Below are 20,917 nucleotides of genomic sequence, written 5' to 3'. Positions count from 1 at the left end.
AACAGAGACGGACTTCTTTCCGACATGCGCCATTGAAAACAAACGGGACATAAACCTCTTTCTTTCATTCCTCTGCTCGCCCTTCTGACATATTTTTACCCGTTTTTGTAATTTTTTGTAAACAATGGAGACGATTTTAGAGCAGCAGCGCCGCTACCACGAGGAGAAAGAGCGGCTGATGGACGCTAAAACTAAAGAAATGCTCCATAAGAAGTCCACGGTACGAAGCTAATTAGCATTAGCATGAAATCGGAACATATTTATTCCCCAAATCTTGGTAGTAATTCGCCTTGTTTGTCTTTCAGCTGCGGGAACAAATCAATTCCGACCATCGAACCAGAGCGATGCTGGATGTAAGTCAGAGTTTTATTGTCGGCGGCTAACTGTTAGGTAACGTGAGCGCCTTCACTTCAGGACCGAGTGTTTCTCCACAAGGATCGAGTCCTAACTCAGTGGTTTACAGAGAAATAAATAGAATACGTTAAAACAAGGCAATTCTGAGGCCTTAAAGGACAATGAAGCAAGAAGTCTATTCTTTTGCAAGTAATAAACTAAGTATGAATGGAAAGCCAGGGTGAATAATGGCGTTTTAAGTCCTAATTTACAGGAATTGAGTTTGTCAGTGACACAGTTTGTTCCAGATGTGAGTAGTGTAGGAACCAAAAGCTGCTACAATTTATAATCCTGTTCCTGAGTTTTGATGGCTCATATTCTACTGAGCTGAACAGTAGAATATGAACAGGGACAGAACATGAAGAGAGCTGTAAAATGAGCCATAAACCAGAATAACTTAAATATTAATGAAGTTACAGCAGATTGTAATTGGAACACAGAAAGATCCACATGGCTTTTTCAGGCACTCACACAATAAACTCTGGGTTATTTTACCTGATTGGCCACTCCAGAGAGAAAAACCCAACACAAATAAAGGATTTTTGCAAAGAAAAGCTCAAATCTGTCCACCAATGCTTGGAGATCCAGATGTGAGGAGCAGAACTAACAGGCTGCGTTTTCCAGATGTTCAGAACTGAAGTTGCTCACCTGTGTCAAGAGGTTTAGTGCTGATGTTTTGGTTAATCTGGTGTCCCTGTTAACTGGTGACCGGCTTCCTTTAGCGTTTCCTGTCGCTGCCAGGTTCCTGGTGAACGTGGTTTAGCTCCTTCTATAATAAAATTTTGAGTGTCTTTATAAACACCTGCTGTCGCCGGTTACCATGGAAACCAGTCAGTCTGTCTGACGGGGGCATTGTCTTCCAGAGGTACATGGAGGTGAGCGCCAACCTGCGAGACTCCTACGAAGACAAGGACGGGTGAGTGAGACCCCGGGGACGGAGGACGTCCTGAGAGAGAGACAGGGACACAGCAATACTCTCTCTCTCTCTCTCTCTCTCTCTCTCTCTCTCTCTCTCTCTCTCTCTCTCTCTCTCTCTCTCTCTCTCTCTCTCTCTCAGGATGAGGAGAGATGAACTCGCTGCCATCTCGGGTCCAAATGAGTTTGCGGAGTTTTACAACCGTCTGAAGCAGATCAAAGAGTTCCACAGGAAACATCCCAACGAGGTATGAGGCCGGGGTTCCACACTAAACCTTCCCCCAGTGTTCCACGCCGAGCGTTCCCTCCGACCTGACGTTCCATCCCTCCCCCGCCTGCAGATCTCCATCCCCATGTCGGCGGAGTTCGAGGAGCTGATGAAGGCCAGAGACAACCCCAGCGAGGAGGCTCAGAGTGAGTGTTCCCTCTAGAATCTGGCGGTCCCTGCTCCTGCGGTCGCTAAGCGTGGTTCTGGTTCTCAGACATGGTGGAGTTCACGGACGAGGAGGGCTACGGCCGCTACCTGGACCTGCACGACTGCTACCTGAAGTTCATCAACCTGAAAGGAGCCGAGGTGGACCGTCCCTCCGACCCGCCTGACGCAGAACTCGCCGGAACGCCACCCTGTGTTTCCTGACCGCTGTCTGTTCGTCTGCTTGCAGAAACTGGAGTACATCACCTACCTGTCGTCCTTCGACCAGCTCTTCGACATCCCCAAGGACAGGAAGAACGCCGAGTACAGGAAGTGAGTCCGGCGGAGCCCCGGGTTCCGGGGGAGGAGTGTGTGGACGGGTGCGTGTGACGTTCTGCCGTCTGGCCTCAGGTACCTGGAGATGCTCCTGGAGTACTTGCAGGACTACACGGACCGGGTCAAGCCGCTGCTGGACCAGAACGAGCTCTACGGGAAGGTGCTGACGGACTTCGAGAAGAAGTGGGACAACGGGACGTTCCCCGGTTGGCCGGTGAGTCGTCCACGCCCCCCCACTGATGACCTCTGGACCACGGGTCCGTTTCTGAAAGCTAACGCGTTCTCCGGGTTCTGTCTGGCAGAAAGAGACCAGCAGCGCTCTGACGCACGCCGGCGCTCACCTGGACCTGTCGGCCTTCTCCTCCTGGGAGGTAAACTGACCAGAGAGACGGAACGCTCGGGGTTCCCCTGGTTCTCTGACTGACCAGTTCTCTCGGTTCTGCTCTCTCTCAGGAGCTGGCCTCTCTGGGTCTGGACAGGTTGAAGTCGGCTCTCATGGCGTTAGGACTCAAGTGTGGAGGGTAACTTGTCCTTCTTCTTCTTCTTGAGTTTATTTGTCACATGAAGATGTAATGTTACAAGTTATGAGTTTGTGAAAATGAGGGATTTTCATTGTTTGTGGCGTCCCCCAGGGTTCAGTACTGGGACCCAAACCATTCAATCTGTATATAAATAACATCTCTATATTGCTTCTTTTAGTTTTATTTGCTGATGATACAAATATATTTTGTGCAGGGAGAAAGTAGAACAGAAGAAAGGAAGTGTCATCAGGATTAGATGCATTGAAAAAGTGGTTTGACACAAACGTTTCCAAACATTTCTGTTGTTTGGTAACTGTAAAGGGAACAAGGATACTGAAAGTGGGGAGGGTTAAGGAGATCTAGTTTATTGAGGGGATTATCGACCAAAGCGTTGTGTGGAAACTTCAAACCTCTGAGCGGCTGTGTGGAATTTCGGACTGCTGCTGGCGAATCATCACTCGACAGAAGATAGAATCCAGTCAAAACAGAGATAAATCAGGCAGGACAGTGAGATGAGGTGTTCCTTCTGGCCACAAGGTGGCAGCGTTCCCCTTGAACCCTCTGAGTGTTGGAGCTTTCACTGAATGATTGATCAACATTTTATCATATTTATCTCATTTACACAACAGTCATTTTCAAAAAGACTATAAACTCTTGGCTCAAAATGGGATTTATAAACGGCACAGTAACTGAAATTTAAAAAAAAAATTGCAAATTGTAAAACTGCTAGAAATGTGAGAAACTGCTAAAGTGATTTGGAAAAAAATGTAGAATAAGTTGAAAGATATCCTGTAAATGCAAAAAAAAATAACATGCAACACTGCTTAAAAAGAGCCAAAATGTCAAAGGAGAAAACGAAACGCTACAAAAAAGATGAAACTGAAATCCGAAACAAAACAGATGATAAGGTAATGAAATGTTTGCCATCATTACTTGTAATTTAAACTTCACTGAAGCAGCATAACATACAGATTTATATCAGAGCTAGAGATGAAACTCTAGAATAGGGGTGTTCAACCTACGGCTCTAGACCCACATGTGGCTCTTTGACGCTTCTGTTTGACTCTTCCTGAAGCTTTCACTCAATTATAACCTTTAAAAACATTTTATTGAATCATATTTTTTCTTGGATTAAAAAAAAAAAAAAATCTAAAACAGGAAATTGTAAGAAAATGACTAGAATTTCTAAAATTGGTTGAGAAATGTTCAAAAAATGGTAAAACCGATTAGAAAAGGGATGAAATGAATAAACGTCCCTCCTGTCCAGGATTTCCTTCTGGGATTAATCCCGTATTTGTATTCTAAATGACAAAATTGTCGGAAAAACGCTGAAAAAGATGGATGAAACTGATGAAACATTGAAATATTTGCCATCCGTAGTTATTACTAAAACTTCTTGAAAAATAATTCAGTACTTGTTTCAAATCCACCGCACATCTGGAACTTTGGGAGCTGCGTTGGCCTCATTTTGAAGTTGGAGCCAGTTTTTCGGCCCCGGGTGGTTCGAATTTGTCTGACTGATCCCGCCGTTGTGTTGGTGTGTGTGCAGCACGCTGGAGGAGCGCGCTCAGAGGCTCTTCAGCACCAAGGGCAAATCCCTGGAGTCCCTCGACCCGTCGCTCTTCGCCAAGAACCCCAAAGCCAAGGGCCCCAAGAAGTAAGTTTGGGCGGGGAAACCGTCCGCCGCGTTCCGGTCGTCACTCGTAACGTTTTCTCGTCGCAGAGACACGGAGCGGAACAAGGAGATCGGCTTCCTGGAGGCCCAGGTCTACGAGTACGTGGAGATCCTCGGGGTGAGTCGGGTTCCGTCCGGTAATCCCCGCCGCTCGTTCTCCCCGTGTTGTTCCCTCCGTCCTGACCCCGGGCGCCGTCCGGCTCTGCAGGAGCAGCGGCAGCTGACCCACGAGAACGTCCAGAGGAAGCAGGCCCGGACCGGAGAGGAGCGCGAGGAGGAGGAGGAGGAGCAGCTCAGCGAGAGCGAGAGCGAGGACGAGGACAACGAGATCATCTACAACCCCAAGAACCTGCCGCTGGGCTGGGACGGCAAGGTGAGGACGGGCCGGGCGGGAACCAACGCTGGACCAGGTTCCTGGACTGAGCCCGGTTCAGTGTTTGTTTGCCAGTCCGAGGCGAACAAACACTGAACTAGGACTGGGCGATATGGGGGAAAAAAAAGATCATGATTTTTTTTTCCATATCATTCAATCTCGATTATAATCACCATATGTTATATTGTTTTAAACCAGTTTTAAAGCATCTGCACTGAAAACTAGAACTATAGAATAGTTTAACATTTTATTAACAAACCAAGCAAATAGCAATGCAAATTAATTAATATAAACGTAGAAAAATATAACAACAATTTCACTTAACAGTGCAGTAAATGGAAAAAAAAAATCCAGCACCAAGACAATAAAATCTTGCGATGCACCGTTTTTTCAGTAAAAGAGAAGAACGGAACGATCGTTAGTTAAAGTGTGACAGTTTACAGCCCTGAGGATTTTCGTTGCTATAAAAGATTAAAAAACGAAACCGCCTGGGGATAATGAAGGTGCTTTAGAATGTAAACATTATTTTCAAGTTATGACGCTAAATATGCTGCTGCCATCATTAATGCTTGCATCAAATGTACAAAATTTAAATAATCTAGACTGGACAGATTAGACTTAAAATGTAAACTACAATAATACAAAAAAAATAGACAAAAGCAATTGTTTCTCTCCTCTTAGAATGTTGCTCGTATGGTGCAGTGGCCTGAAAAGACGACACTGGCTACGTTTACATGCAGTCAATATTCGTATTAATTAGTGCTGTCAGTTTTAATCGCGATTAATCCAGTGAGGTCTGCTAATTGGGTCAAAGAAAAGAACTAGAGGATAATAGTGTTTTTCCTGACATTAGGACTGATTTATGAGGATTAGATTCTTCATTGCGATTAATCTCAACTTTAAAAAAGTTAATTGTTGACAGTTCTCCATGCATTCATCATGATTAATTGCAATCAATGCGATTAAATTGCTATCAATGCGATTAAAACTGACAGCACTAGTGTTAATATAAATATTCTGGTTTCTGAAACATTTGGAATAACACAGTCGACACCATGACTGCATTTACACTTCATGCCACTAGAGGAAGAAGGGCGCTGCAGGCTCTCTCTGCATGTTAGCGGCAAGACGTGGTGATATGTTCAATGATGCGATGCAACATTTTTTCAGTAAAAGAGAAGAACTGAACGATCGTTGGTTAAACTTCATCACAAGTAGTTCCTGTACTCAAAAGACCAGATTCCTTGCAGATCGGTGTGCTAGCAGCGGTGCGGGTGGAGCAGCCTTTCCTGTCACCAGCAGCCTCATCTTCAGAGGATAACGCCGAGGCATGGCTGACTTCATCTGCTTCGCTGCCCTCGGCTCCACGTTCAGCTCCATCTCTGTTTACTTCTCAGAAAACTTACAGGCGGAAGTTGAGCAGGAAAAAGTCGACTGTGATTGGCTGTGGTCACGCACATTTCTGCCATGTCTGATCGAGTAAATGTGCTCACAGCTGATTGACTGGAAATTAATCATGATCACCAATCACGATCATATAATCGCCCAGGCCTATACTGAACCGTTGTCCTGAAACATCGTCCTGAACTGTCTTCCTGAACTGTCCCCCTGAACTGGGTTCTGATCCGGGTTCTTGTTCCGTCATCCTGAACCGTCGTCCTGAACCGTCGTCCTGAACCGTCGTCCCGAACCGTCGTCCCGAACCGTCGTCCCGAACCGTCGTCCCGAACCGTCGTTCGGGACTCGAAGCGTTGTCCCGAACCGTCTTCCTGAACCGTCGTCCTGAACCGTCGTCCTGAACCGTCGTCCCGAACCGTTTTCCCAAACCTTCGTCCCGAACCGTCGTTTCGAACCGTCGTCTCGAAGCGTCGTCTCAAAGCGTCATCCCAAAGCGTCTTCCCGAAGCGTCATCCCGAACCATCGTTCGGGACTCGAAGCGTCGTCCCGAAGCGTCGTCCTGAACCGTCGTCCCGAACCGTCGTCCCGAACCGTCGTCCCGAACCGTTTTCCCGAACCTTCGTCCCGAACCGTCGTCTCGAAGCGTCGTCCCAAAGCGCCTTCCCGAAGTGTCTTCCCGAAGCGTCATCCCGAACCATCGTTCAGGACTCGAAGCGTCGTCCCGAACCGTCTTACTGAACCGTCGTCCTGAACCGTCGTCCCGAACCGTCGTCCCGAACCGTTTTCCCGAACCTTCGTCCCGAACCTTCGTCCCGAACCTTCGTCCCGAACCGTCGTCTCGAAGCGTCGTCCCAAAGCGTCTTCCCGAACTGTCGTCCCGAACAGTCGTTTGGGGCCCGAAGCGTCGTCCCGAAGCGTCGTCCCGAAGCGTCGTCCCGAAGCGTCGTCCCGAAGCGTCGTCCCGAACCGTCATTCGGGGCCCAAAGCATCGCCCCGAACCGTCATTCAGGGCCCGAAGCGTCGTCCCGAAGCGTCGTCCCGAAGCGTCGTCCCGAAGCGTCGTCCCGAAGCGTCGTCCCGAAGCGTCGTCCCGAAGCGTCGTCCCGAACCGTCATTCGGGGCCCGAAGCGTCGTTCGGGACCCGAAGCGTCGTCCCGAAGCGTCGTCCCGAAGCGTCGTCCCAAACCGTTGTCCTGAACCGTCTTCTTCTCCCTGCAGCCGATCCCCTACTGGCTCTACAAGCTCCATGGCCTCAACATCAACTACAACTGTGAGATCTGCGGGAACTACACCTACAGGGGACCCAAGGCCTTCCAGAGACACTTCGCCGTAAGTCAAAACCGCCAGGCGGACCGAGGGCTCCCCCCTCCCGGACCCGGCTGAAGTCTGTTTCTCATTGGCTGCTCCCTGCAGGAGTGGAGACACGCTCACGGGATGAGGTGTCTGGGGATCCCCAACACGGCCCACTTCGCCAACGTCACGCAGATCGAGGACGCCGTCTCCCGTGAGTACCGGCCGGTTCTGGACTTGGACCCGGAGCCAGACCCGGTCCCTCTCTCTAACGGCTCTTTGCTCTCTTTCAGTGTGGGCCAAGCTGAAGTCCCAGAAGGCCTTGGAGCGGTGGCAGCCGGACACGGAGGTGGGTACTCTCTCTGGCAGAACGTTCCGCCTGAAACCGCCTCCCGACTCAACGCCGCCGGTCTGGTTTTGTTTTCCAGGAGGAGTACGAGGATTCCAGCGGGAACGTGGTCAACAAGAAGACCTACGAGGATCTGAAGAGGCAGGGCTTGTTGTGAAGACGCCCGGCGTTAATCGTCAGTCCCATTTTTGTTTTTTCTACCTTTTGTTTTTATTTGTAACGAGTAAAGTTTGAAGAACCGCCCCCTCCCACGTCTGCCTTTCTTACCTTTGTAACATGGTATCTGTCTGTCCATGGCTCTAATAAACCCGATGGTTTTCGCCACAGCGCCGTCTCTGTGTCGTCTGGTCACTTCGGTACGTTTCAGTTCAAACAGTTCAAGCCAGATGTGAGATTTAGCGCTGGTCCATATCCATCATACTCCAGTCAGAACTCCAAATCCAATCAGTCATCCGTCATCAGCACAGAGACAGGGACCAGACTGAGACTAAAGTGTTTCTTTCAACATCATATCAATCTGAGCACGATCTGGATGGAAGTCAGAAGCTGAAGAGTGAAGTCCACCAGATGGAGCTCCAGGATCCAGGAGGAGGAGGAGGAGGAGGAGGAGGAGGACGACGACATCACAGTGAAAATATTCTACTTTTCTTTGAAATATAGAAAAGATCTGGTGGTCTGATAAGGATCTGTTGTAAGGTGGTCTATGGTGGTCTAATGCCTTCGTGGGCTGAAGTAGATTAGTTCTACGATGTTCTATCGTCGCCTAATGCCATAGTGGTCTGATGATGGTCTACCCTGGTGGTCTAATAAGGATCTGTTCTAAGATGGTCTATGGTGGTCTAATGCCGTGGTGGTCTGATGCGGTCTTTAAACCAGCCAGATCCTCCTGATGGGCTGAAAACGTGACGCTGAAGCTGCTTCCAGAGGAACAAATCCAGACCCACATCCCGAATCCGTCATCCGGCCGCCGCCGCTCTGAGGCTGGACGTCTGTCAGGACGGCGGCCGACAGGAGGGTTTTCAGGAGGACAGGATTCATGAGGGCAGCGCCGCCGAAGCAAGGCACTAGTGTCCTGATGGAGGAGCTCCATCACTCCACCGTCTGCCCGCTTCATCAGGTCTTCATCTTCAGGATGGACGCTGCTTTTAGGAAGTTTGATTACGCTGTTAAAATAGTAAACCTTTCGATTCATCTGATTTTCACACTTTTTTAAAAAAAGAAAAAAAAAGTTTTTACCTCTTTCAACCATTATCGACATTCTTTCTGAATTTACTCTTAATTTTTACATTTTTTGGAAAATTCTAGTAATTGTATTTTTTCAAAATATTTTGATTATATTTTTATTTTCAAATTTAATATATTTTTTAGCATATCATTTTGTATTATAATTATCTAATTTTTTATTTAATTTTTAAAATTTATTTTAGCCAGGTTTTTTTCTGCCCATTTTTAGCTGCCAAGAATCCTTTTGAGGACGACTCTGACGTGTGTTAAAATGTAATAAAAAAAACAACCGAATGTTTATTTACAGATAATTTGGTGAAAGCTTCCCACTTTCTACCCCGTGTGGCAGAATGATTTCCCATCAATGTTTTTCACTCATAAAGCAGTTTTCCACTAATGTAGCAGGAACCCAAAATGCTTCACATTGTTAACCACAGTCCAATGGGAGGCTTTTAGTTTGCTTCAATGTCTTGCCCAAGAGTCTGATGGAAGATCGAACCTGCAACCTTGATCGCCCATCAACTAATCCCACTTACATGACAAGGTGTGTACTTGTCAAAACAACGCCCACGCGGGCAGAAGAGGCCAAAGTTTTTCCAAGAACAGGATCTCCTAAAGTGTCACGCTGCAGCTGCCAGTTTCCCGTCTTCCCAGAATGCACCTCGGTCCCGGTAACACGGTGCTCAGACACAACCCAGTGTGTTTCCTCTCGACCGGCAGTTTGAGTTAAAGTGGTTAATCTGCCGGATCAGACGGCTCAGCCTTCGCCTAGGGGTGTGTGTGTGTGTGTGTGTGTGTGTGTGTGTTTCCCAGGCAGCGGGGTTCCTCGTTGACAAATCCACGAGTTAAAATAAGACTCTTTGACCGGTCTTAAAAAGTCCAGATTTGTCCGTTCGTGACTGAAATGTGAGTCGTTCTGCACTGAGCGGCTCTCTGGGTGTTAGCATTTAGCCATGTTAGCATCCTCATGTTTTTAAAGCCTTTTATCTCATTGTCTGGATCAGTGATTTAATTGAAAATTCAAAAATCCTCAAGAGTACAGGAGGATATTCGCCCCCAGTAGACTTTCCGTCAAACCGACTGGCTTTACGAGTCGTCAGGATAAGAATCGTCAAACGTTCGTCGGCCGCCTCAAACTTACAGAAATCAGAACTGAACCTGAACTTCAGATGCCAAACACTGATTCCCCAACATTAAAACAAACATTTTAATTCATCATCAGGGAAATACAGGAAAGAACAGTCTTCATCATAGGAAAGTATGGAAAAAAACCTCAAAGTTTAGAGTCACTGGAATCAGATGCAAGTTTAAAAGTGGTGGATATATACGGGAAGTCCTAGCCTCAACGTGGAAGTGACGTTATTTAACAAACAAAGAACCGTTAGTGGCGACCGAAGCCGTGAGGGTGAGTCTGGCGGCGTCTGGGAGTGAGTCTGGCGGGAGGTGGCGGCGGGCGGAGGACGTCACATCAGCCACTTGTCCTTCTCCTTGTTGAAGGTCTCCGCCCACTGGCGGGTGATCTCCAGGTAGTGGTCGGGCCGGTTGGGCTGGTAGTCCAGGTACAGGCGCGTGGCGGTCTTCTTGGGCACGGCCTTCTCGATCTGCGTGCCCTCGTGCCACTGGTTGAAGGAGGTGATGGTGACCACCTCGGGCCGGACGGACAGCGCCGCCTGCAGCGACGTCTCGTAGTAGCGCCCGTTGACGCGGTTGCGGGTGTTGTGGTTGTTCCACGGCCGCACCGCCGTGTCCACGTAGCCCGGCCCCACGCTGGGGATGAACAGCAGGTTGCTGGAGTCGCAGAACGACTTGATGGCCTTCCAGTTCTGGTGGGAGGAGCCGAAGGAGAAGCCGTTGGAGGCGAAGTAGGTGTAGATGCCGTCGAAGCCGCCGGCCAGGATGTCCAGCTTGTGGCGCTCCTCCACGATCAGGGCGACGAAGACGCCGTCGTAGGGGGTGCCTCGGATGGTGTGGGAGCCTTTGGTGGTCAGGAGCTCCGCCCACGACTCGGGCGGCGTCAGGTAGGAGTCGTAGACGTAGAACAGGGGCAGCACCTGCCCGGTGCTCGACCGGAATCTGTAGAAGGCGCCGTGTTTCCCGTACCTGAAACGAGACGCAAACCAAGAACAACTATATCTCATTCCTAGATACAGTCTGAATCCTCTGTTAAGTGTCTCTGTAGGACCTGGCTTTATTCTTATACATGTAAACGAGTCATGCTAGTTATTGGACAAACACCGCCCTGATGCAGAGACCCATCCAAGATGGCAGCATTAGCGGCCACTGATGTGTCGACACGTTAAACCCTGTTTTCAAGTGAAAACGGAAAACTTTTGGTGTTTGGAGCCACTGAAAATGTAACTTTAGGAGTTTTGTTCATCGTTTTATTGTTGAGAGTCAATAACTGAGAAGGATTTTTAATGGTAGTGTGTGTGTGCGCGTGTGTGTGTGTGTGTGTGTGTGTTTTCTTGACCAAAACAAGCAGCGCTAACTCGTGGCCTAGCATGCTAACTACGTACGTCTATGTTTCCGTCTAAATGGACATCGTTTTCAAAAAATTTCTGTGTAAAAGAAAACGCTTCTGAAACCAAAACACCAAAACGAGGCGTTGGAAGACACTTGGAGCTTTGCCGTCTAACCGTGAAGCCTGAATGTCATCGGGGCTCCGCTGCAGGTGTGACGCTGCCAAGCATCCAACATCTGTATATCTGACTATTTCACAACAGAAGGTTTACTATTCCAGTTATGATGCGTGTTCCTTCAAAATAAAATGATCGGTGTGATAGATCTGCTGGATTCTGCTTCAGTTTCACTGAAAATGGCGGATTTCAGGGAAGCACTGAACTATGTTTCATCTCATTTTAATATTTTTTCAGAATATAATCCACTTTGGGCCTCAGTTTATTCTCTCATCAGTATCAAAGAATCTCTGATCTACTAGTGGCGTTGTTGGACGGTGTAAAGTCCTCCAGGCGGAATCGAGCCTGGTGTCAGCGCAGACCGCAGGCCTCTTCAGCAGTACTGAAGCTGAAACACCAAACGTAGCTCCTGGAATAGTTAATCCTCCGCATGTCAGCCTCTCTGGAGCGATTTGTTTGTTTGTTTGTTTGTTTAAACTCCACTTTGTGTTTCATTTCACCCAGATGGTCAAATGAAAAAAAAAATTGGCAGCATCGTCGTCGGGGAATCCAATTTAACTCCAGTCACGCAACAGAGGCTGAGCTCTTATTTATTTTATTTATTTTGTTTTAATCCAAAACCTGGCCCCGTCCTGAACGCAGCCCTGCTGATGCTGCCCGTTTCCCGCCGCCGTGCGCGCTCGCTCTCCGCTCACATCACGCTCCTACTGAGTGTTTCACGAAATGAAACGGTATCTGATCAACCTCCCGACCTTGCGTCTCACTGCCGACGCTCACACCCGGACTCCAGATAACGGATCAGCTTTCTCTGGCCGGAGTTCTCTCCGTCGCAGACATCTATATTTAACAACCCGCTCCTCGCCGTCTCTTATCGGGCTTCGCGTTTCACCACATCTGCAGGCGGCCGGAGGGGGCGGGGCGCGGCGGCGGCGGGACGGGCGGCTGGCTTACTTGTCGATGATGTACTTGATGTTGTCATGCATGCTCTGGTCCGTCCGTCCCTTGTATGGCTGAATGTGGAAGGCCACCTGCGGAGACACGGGCGGGAGACGGCGTTAATGCACGGCGGCTAGCGGCCGTCTCAGCATCTGGAAGGAAGGGAGGTCATGCGGGGGACGGGGGCGGGGGGTCCGGCGTTCCACTTTTAAAACACTGCACTCCGTTTTCAAACAGGTGTTGAGTATAAAGCGTCCACAGTCCACTCAATGAGGCGTGAAGAAACGTCAACATGGCAATATGTTGCAGTACTGGGCCGCCTGATGAATCATGGTTAATGTTTAAGGTTAATGAGAACACAGCAGGACTTCACCTCCACCCTGGTAGATGGCGCCGAAGAGCCGCTGCTTTTCAAACTCTTTCCCGCTATCCCGAAGTTGAGATTGTGTCCTGACGAGTGATGCTCGGGTGTGAACGCGTTGTAAGGAACCCGGCTAGCTAGTTCACCGGCGGCTAGCAGCTGTTAGCTTAGCTTAGCCGCCACTGTTATCACTAACTCAGGATCTAAATCCCTCCTGTCTCAGTTACTGTGAGTTAGCTGTACTTACTGCGGGTTAAAATACTTTTATTATGCCATTCAGGGAAAAGAGAATCATGGGTAATTTTAGTCATTTACAGTAGACTCAGTTTTAAGAAATTAGATGCAATTTATTTTATGATTTTGATTCAACATGGCAGTATATTGTGATGATACGACATCATGATATATCGTGATACTTGTGAATCATGATACGCATTGTGTTTTGTTACTAGTGTATCGCGACACATACTGGATTGTGATACTAGTGTATACTGATATGTATCGTGATTCCAGTGTATCGCGATACGAATCACATCATGATACTAGTACATCGTGATTCTAGTGTATCATATCGTGATACCAACGTATTGCTATACGTATCGTATCATGATTGCCAATACCTAACGAAAGTCATGAGCTTTCTGCATCTGAGTCCATGAACATGAAAATCCCATGATCCATCAATCTCGCAGGTCAGACTGGACACAAAAACCACAAGACTTAACTTCCACTATAGGTACTCTGACACACTCGAAGAGGTTTTGTTCTCAATCTGCAGCCTGGCTACTCTAAACCCTCCAAGCAGTCCTTGAACATGTTCTCCAGCATGAATCCCCAGATGCCTCACTGTTGCTGCCTTCCTTTATCAACGCTGAGCAGAATCAAGCCATCACTTTCACCGTTTGTGTTACAAAGACAGAGCCGCCCCCACAAACCGACCGCTGCAAACAAGCCCTTCTCCACAGCTTCCCTTCCAGACGTTGACTGGAGCGGCGGTGGCGGCGCGACCATTGTTTTCCCTTCAGCTCCGCTGGGTCGGCTGACTCTGAGGAGCCCTGCGTGAGACCCTGCCTGATTTCACTGATTAATGAGTTTCCTGCCCCATTCGTGACCTTTTGAAGATGTAATCTGCTGTAGGCAAGAAATACCGCGCTGGCATTAGAAGTGTATTATTAGTTAATGTGCCGGGAAAAGGTCAGGACGAGACGAGCTTTGGAAGCAGGAGAGGAGAGTTTAGCCTCCGCGCTCAGGTCGGCCATGTTTGGAAGCGAGTTCGATGCCATTCACGTGACCAAAGCAGCACTTTTTAAAATACTCGTGTTTCTGAACAACACATCTGCATTCGTTCCCATTAAATCTGCGATTATGCACAACATTCTGAGCAGAGGCGGGTTTCAGGTGGACGCAGTGAACGGTGACGAGTGGTAATTCATGGTTCCCAAGCAGAACATAAAGGAAAACTGGGAAGAAGATAAACGGTAGCGAGTCGCTGCGTTCACATTCTTTTGTGCTGATAATTGTCGCCCAGCGCCTGAAAGGAATTTCTCAACGTGAGCGTGTGTGTTTGACATTTTGCTAGAGATTTATAATCAGCGAATGTACCTGCAGAGACAAAGAAAGACTTAATTTCTGCTTTCGCTCTGTTTTCTGCTTTCGTGAAGCTCGGTCTTCCTGCAGTTCAGTGCTGTGTGGAAACTTTTGGACATCAATACAGAAGGATTAGGGATCAGTTTCAGTCAGCATTTCGGTAAGCTTGGATTTCTGATGTTACACTTTAAAAAAGAAAAAGTTTCTGCAGGCGGTTTAACGCTGAAACTGAACTGCGCTACGAATTTAAAGCAGGAACAGAGGAACAGGACTCCAGGGACCAGAGAACACTGCAGAACGGTTTACTGCTACTGAGGGTCTGAGTCAAAACCAAGACCAGAGCATCCCGAGACCAAGACCTAAAGAAACAAGACCTGAGCATCCCAAGACCAAGACCTTTAAAAGCCAAGACCAGAATATCCCAAGACCAAGACCTTAAGAAAGCAAGAACAATTCAAGACCAAGATCAGATCATCCCAAAACCAAGACTTTAAGAAGGCAAGACCAAGACCTTAAGGGGCTGAGAATAAGTCAAGACCAGGACCAGAACGTCCCAAGGCCAAGACCGTGAGGGGCTGAGACAGAGTCAAGATCAAGGCTAGAGCATCACAAGACCAAGTCAAGACCAAGACTAGGACATCCTGAGACCAAGACTTTAAGGGGTAGAGACCAAGTCAAGACCAAGACTTTAAGGGGCTGACTCCAGATGAAGACCAAGATCTTGAAAATTTGGCTCCAGAGTCCACATGCAACACTACCAGGACTAGAAAAGCATCTGTTGGACCTCGATAGATTAAAGTTGGAAAAAATATTTGTGTTCTCAGTGAAGTTCCACGTTTGCATGTCAGCGTTTTGAGAACGATGTCTGTTTTACACAGAAACAGTAGAAACGATGCAGCATGTTGCGAGTTCTGTCTTGTACTTCGTCAAACTTGTGTGCGATCAGGACGGGTAGTCCTCTATCGGAATGACACACCGGTGAAGGAACCCACCAGCCCTGAGCTCCTCAATGTACTGAAACGTCACATGTCCCGGTTCAGCGTTCCTAAACCTGATCTCACTGGAACACAGGAGGACTGGCGTCAGCCCGGAGGCAGAGCGGCGGAGCGCCGACAGACGACGGCTGCTCGACGCCCACTGCCTTCTTCCACCGAGGCTGCAGGGTCGCCATGGTAACGCCACAGCGTTTCAGCGCTTGTTGTCAATCTTGGACCAGCTGGAGATCCGGAGAGGTCTGCTTTCCCGTTCCCTCACCGACCCCGCCTCCTTAGGATGAAGAGCAGAGTGCATGCTGGGAGTTTGTTAGGGACCGAGCCCCTACTGCACCTGTAGAGTTTCTCCTTCTTTATTATTACTCCACAGTAAGTTTGACCTCAAATTTGACCCTAAACATGAATCAAAGCTCGCCAAATTTGGCACGCACATCTTTAAAATTTTATAAAATGGAAAAATTAACTGCATCACTGCCAAAATGTGCTCTCTAGCGCCACCTAGATACATTAAAATGGCCACCAGGAATGTTGTAGAGAGATCAAACCAGCACTCACTCGTTCATCTCAACAAGACCTAAAAACCACGCAGCAACACCCCTGACCGAAATCCAACAGGAAGTTCGCAATTTACCTTTCAAAATAAAAGTTTGCTCAAATTTAGTCTCTTTGGTTGCTGCTGCTTCCTCATAACCTGTGTCTAAAACCTGGTTTTACATTTGTTACCCATAAATGCAGTCAGACTGAGTTCAGAATGACACTTTTCATGATTTTTCATTCAAAAATGTGGTATCACAGCTACAACAGTAGTTATTTCTACCTGTTAGCAGAAGGTTTTTTCTTGTGTTTTCAAAGAGAGGCTCTCTGATGAATGAAACGGTGTTTCAGAGTTACATCAGTCATGACGGCATTCTAACTGAATCAGCTGCAAAAACAACATCGAAACTGAAAGCACCATTTGCTTCACGGTGTAATTTGGACTCTTTATGCAAGATATTTATCTGACTTAGTGGTACGTAACTCAGATATGAGTTATGAGGCTTTTTAAATGAGGATTTTCAGTAACTTGCGTAACGCTGCTAAAAGAAAACAGCTCTGGAGAAACAACGAATAGAGCGAAAGCAGGAAAAAAGGCAGGAGAAGAGGTTTTTCTGATTCTGTCTGTGGATGATGGCAGTGAGGAGGGACTCAGTGTTCACTTCAGCTGTGTCAGTGAGCGGCAGTGGCGGCGGCGGCGGCGTGTCACAGGACCTAACCAGGTCAATCTATGTTTCATTAGCTGGACGCGGCGCCGGGGGGATTATAGATCAGCATGTGTCCCCGGATCTGGAATACGTGACTGGCTCCTCTGACACCGGCGAGCCGGCCTCGGCGCTCTCATGGAAACACATCGGAACTGACAGAGCCCTCCTCTCCGCACCGCACGACACACACACACACACACACACACACACACACACACACACACACACACACACACACACACACACACACACACACACGACTTCGGCCTGGATTGTTGTCATCAGAGGCTCTGCTGCTCTGAAACACTGAAGCATTAGTCCTCAGGGTCAGCGGTGAGATGCGCACACTGTTGTGTAAGTCTGACACACACACACACACACAGAGCCCGTTCTAAAGCTAATCCTCTGTCCCGGTAGCGCTGAATCCACGGTCCGTCTCAGAGCTGCTCCAGAGCAGCGGCTGTCAGCTCAGAGAGCGACGCCTCAAACCTCACTGTGGTTCCTCCTTCAACTGAGTCCCTGAGCTTGAAGGCATCAGATCCAGACTAGAGAGCATCTTACAAAAAACTAGACACAAACAAAGAACAGCTGAGGTAGGACTGAGATATGTTGTTGTTGAATAATGTTTAAAGATCACTCCATCCATCCCTCCACCCTCCATCATCCCTCCATCCATCCATTCAGTCGTCAGAAAGGGTAGAAAACATACCGGTTGTCTCACCAGTTACCTTGATGCTGTGCCTGTGCGCGGCGTCCATGACAGCAGGAACCAGGTCCTCGGTGGGCTCCCCGTGGTCGTCCGCCACCCCGGGAGGGTACCAGGACAAGACCAGGACCCCTGCAGACCCAGGAGACAGAGAGGGGGAGGGGGGCAGCCTTTAACAGACTGGACCTCCACTCAGCACCCATCCGAAGAGCTTCATGGACTCAAACCTGGTTTCAGTGGACCGTGAGGGTAAACAGTCTTATCCACTGCCACACTGAAGGACGTGACTGTGCTGGAGGGTGTTCTGTTATTTATTCATTCATGTTTACGTGACGAAGGCGCTCGGAGCCACCGAAGACACAACTTTTTCATTTTCAGACCCTGAGATCGAGACTGGATTCAGCTTCTTCTTTCTTTTTCATGATTAAGAGAATGAATGAATGAATAAAACAGTCTTAGCTGTTATTTTAGTTAAAAATAGCAAAACTTAATCGCTCAAAAATAGATTTAAAACAGCTGAAGACAAGGTTCAACATGGTCAGAGAGATACAATTATAAAAGAAGAATGGAGGAATGGGCACAGAAAGATCAAATCCATCAAAACCACTGAAACGGTAAAAATTAAATTTCCCAAACTGATGAAAATAAACTCATTCAATGTGTTTTTGTGGCTCGAGATGAATTTTATAATAATGTCACATAATGAATTCAAATAATGAAGCCTGTTTTCACTCTGAGCTTTAAATGAGCCGCTGCTCCTGTGCTTTTATTGTGGTGCTCCAGCCCAGCATTCCTCAAAGGTTCATTTAATTTCAGTCGTTGCTTCACGAAGGGGGTGGAAACGAGAAGAGAGACGGCGGCGAGCCTGACGCTTCCTGAGTTCTCCTCGTTCGTGAAGCCCCGGGCCGGTGGACCGGTCTGAACCCCACTCATGAAAATCCACCAAGTTCACCTGTTAAACGACTGAAATATCGACGTCAGTGCAGCACTCGAACGCTATTGGCTTGTTTCTGTTTGGGGGGGCGGGGCTTAGACAAAAGGTCATCAAACGTCCTCTGATGACAGTGTGTGACCGTCCCCCCGTCCCCCCGTCCCCCCACGGCGCGGGGTAAATGGAAGTTGTGGGTGAAGCAGAGTTCAAACCGCCTTTCAGAATAAGAGTCGATACTAAAAGCTTTAGGAATCCGATAAACAACAGGCCGGCTGTCGGAGGGGGATGTGGGGCAGCGGGAGGCGGGGCGTGTTCTCATCAGCGGCGGAGTGTTCGATCCCCCATGGCAGCCTGGGAAAGACCCCGGATCCTGTTTTTCCCCTGAGTGGCAGGCTGGCCTGGACCAGAGCCGAGTGGACCCGGAGCCACGTCCCGGAACAGAGCCAGTCGAAACTGACCAGAACCACGTGGACCACAGTCCTCTGGACCCAGACTACAGCCGTGTTCACCCGGTCCAGAACCACATGGTGCCAGACCATGGACATATGGACCTGGACTAGAGCTGTCTGGACCACAGCCATGTGGCCATGGACCAAAGCTATGTGGAGCAGGACTATGTGGTTCTGGACCAGAGACATGTGGACCAGAACCATTAGGCCTCATGTCAGAGCCATGTGGACCAGAGCCAGCTGGCCAGGGACCAATGTTATGTGGACTCAGACCCATGACCTGGACCAGAGCCATATGAACCCAAACAGGAGCTATGAGGATCTGGACTAGAGCCAAGTATACCAGGACCAGAACCATATGGCTTGGGACCACAGCCTTTTGGACCTGGACCACAACCGTCTAAATATAGTCCTCGTGGTTCTGGACCATGTCGCCTTGACCGCTGACCATTTAGCCCTGAACGAGGACCATGTGGACCAGAGCCATGTGGCCCCAGACCACATGGACCTGGATCAGAACCGTCTGGACCAAAGCCATGTGGACCACAGTCATGTGGCCCTGGCCCCAGACCACATGGACCTGGTATAGGATTATGTGGAACTGGACCACATGGCCCCCGTACCATGTGGCCCTAGACCAGGACCATGTGACCCCGGTCCTGGACCATGTGGCCCGGGACCAGAACCATGTGGCCCCAGTCCAGGACCATGTATCCCTGGTCCAGGACCATGTGGCCCCCAAGCCATGTGACCCTGGACCAGTACCATGTGGCCCTGGACCAGGACCATGTGACCCCGGTCCCAGACCACGTGTCCCCAGTCCAGGACCACGTAGCTCCTGACCAGGACCATGTGACCCCGGTCCCAGACCACGTGTCCCCGGTCCAAGACCACGTAGCTCCTGACCAGGACCATGTGTCCCCGGTCCAGGACCATGTGTCCCCGGTCCAGGACCATGTGGCCCCGGTCCAGGACCATGTGTCCCCGGTCCAGGACCATGTGGCCCCGGTCCAGGACCTTGTGTCCCCGGTCCAGGACCATGCCCCCCGGGGTGTCGGCAGTACCAGGACTTACCCGCAGCGGCAGCCTCGATCTGGGCCATGTGCGCCTCCAGCACCGCGGGGTCCCTGGAGCTGTAGGGGCCCAGCTCGGGGTAGAAGCTGGACGCCAGGTCCTCGGGGGGCGCGTGTCTGCCCTGCGCGTGACTGGCCGCGATCTTGGGGTCCCAGTGCGGGACCAGCACGTGGTCCCAGTGGATGTACTTGCTGTCCACGGCCGGGGATCCGTACCACAGGTAGTAGAAGATGTGCACGTCGTAGAAGATGCTGTAGTCCCGGTCGGACCGGCTGAAGACCACCTTGGTGTCGCTGCCGCCGGCGCCCGGGTGGAACTGGCCGGGGGACGCGGCCCCCGCCGCGGCCGCCGCGTCCCCGGCGTCCGGCCGCCTCCGCTCCCAGCGCTCCCCGGGGAAGTCCATCCCGGGGGCCAGGTCCGAGAAGCCGTCGCTGGGCTTGAGGGTCCGCAGACCCATCATGGTCCCGAAGATGAAGAGCGTGAAGAGGAAGAGCGCCACGAGCGCTTTCCGGCGCAGCCGCGTCATGGTCGCTGTCCGCGGTGCTGAACCGCAGGAAGCCCCGGAGGCTGGAGGCTGGAGGCCGGGGAGCGGGGGCGGCTGGGGGGGCTGCGGGGGCCGGGGGGGCTGCAGGGGGGGCGGCTCTGCTTCCTCTGGCTGCCCGCTACAGCTGCGCGCGGCCGCGGCGCATCACGGACCCGTGCTGTCCTCCCCCGCCGGGGTCTCCCGGTCCATCCCGCCGCTCCTCCGGAGGAAAGCGGAGCTCCGACCGGCTCGGTCCGACGCTTCAGTCCGGCGGCAGAGCTCCTTCAGGCCGGCCGCTCGCTCCTCTCCATGCCCCGGTTGCCCCGGTTCCGCCGGTCTGCGGGCCAGACGGAGCCTCCACACGCAGAATGGAGGTTTGTTTGTGAGCAGCGGGATTAGCGGAGCTATGGAGTCCGATCAGTGCCACAGGACGGAGGAGGCGGGGCTTGAGGGGGAGGCTGCCCCCTGGTGGCGGCCACGGCACCAGCTGGGATCTCAACTCAACTGCAGCTTTATTGACCTTTTTTACTTTCCTAAAATTAATTTTCAATCTTACATTTGAGGGTTAATTCTAAATTTTCCTTGGTTTAAATTA

The 20,917-nt window shown here is 49.9% G+C and overlaps 2 protein-coding genes across 2 annotated transcripts; one reads left to right on the top strand and one right to left on the bottom strand.

Annotated features, from left to right (window-relative positions):
* sf3a3 (splicing factor 3a, subunit 3) lies at nucleotides 1-7,989 on the top strand. The gene is made up of 17 exons (XM_030121182.1): nucleotides 1-220; nucleotides 306-353; nucleotides 1,257-1,309; nucleotides 1,451-1,556; nucleotides 1,650-1,722; nucleotides 1,791-1,882; nucleotides 1,971-2,053; nucleotides 2,132-2,270; nucleotides 2,359-2,427; nucleotides 2,510-2,577; nucleotides 4,127-4,234; nucleotides 4,301-4,370; nucleotides 4,461-4,625; nucleotides 7,242-7,352; nucleotides 7,437-7,527; nucleotides 7,607-7,662; nucleotides 7,742-7,989. Exons 1-17 carry the CDS (start codon nucleotides 125-127, stop codon nucleotides 7,817-7,819), a joined length of 1,506 nt encoding a protein of 501 aa, XP_029977042.1. The 5' UTR covers nucleotides 1-124; the 3' UTR covers nucleotides 7,820-7,989.
* A 2,360-nt stretch (nucleotides 7,990-10,349) lies between these two features.
* Nucleotides 10,350-20,392, bottom strand: maneal (mannosidase endo-alpha like). Its single transcript, XM_030121305.1, has 4 exons — nucleotides 19,800-20,392; nucleotides 17,368-17,477; nucleotides 12,474-12,550; nucleotides 10,350-10,986 (listed from the first exon to the last, which is right to left on the bottom strand). The coding sequence occupies exons 1-4, from the start codon at nucleotides 20,323-20,325 to the stop codon at nucleotides 10,350-10,352; spliced, it is 1,350 nt and encodes a 449-aa protein (XP_029977165.1). The 5' UTR covers nucleotides 20,326-20,392.
* Nucleotides 20,393-20,917: the final 525 nt, after the last annotated feature.

This window comes from Salarias fasciatus, chromosome 22 (assembly GCF_902148845.1).
Source record: "Salarias fasciatus chromosome 22, fSalaFa1.1, whole genome shotgun sequence".
In the NCBI taxonomy this organism is placed as follows: Eukaryota; Metazoa; Chordata; class Actinopteri; order Blenniiformes; family Blenniidae; genus Salarias; species Salarias fasciatus.
Note: the sequence above shows the minus strand (reverse complement) of the source record. Positions and strands in the feature narration are given on the sequence as shown.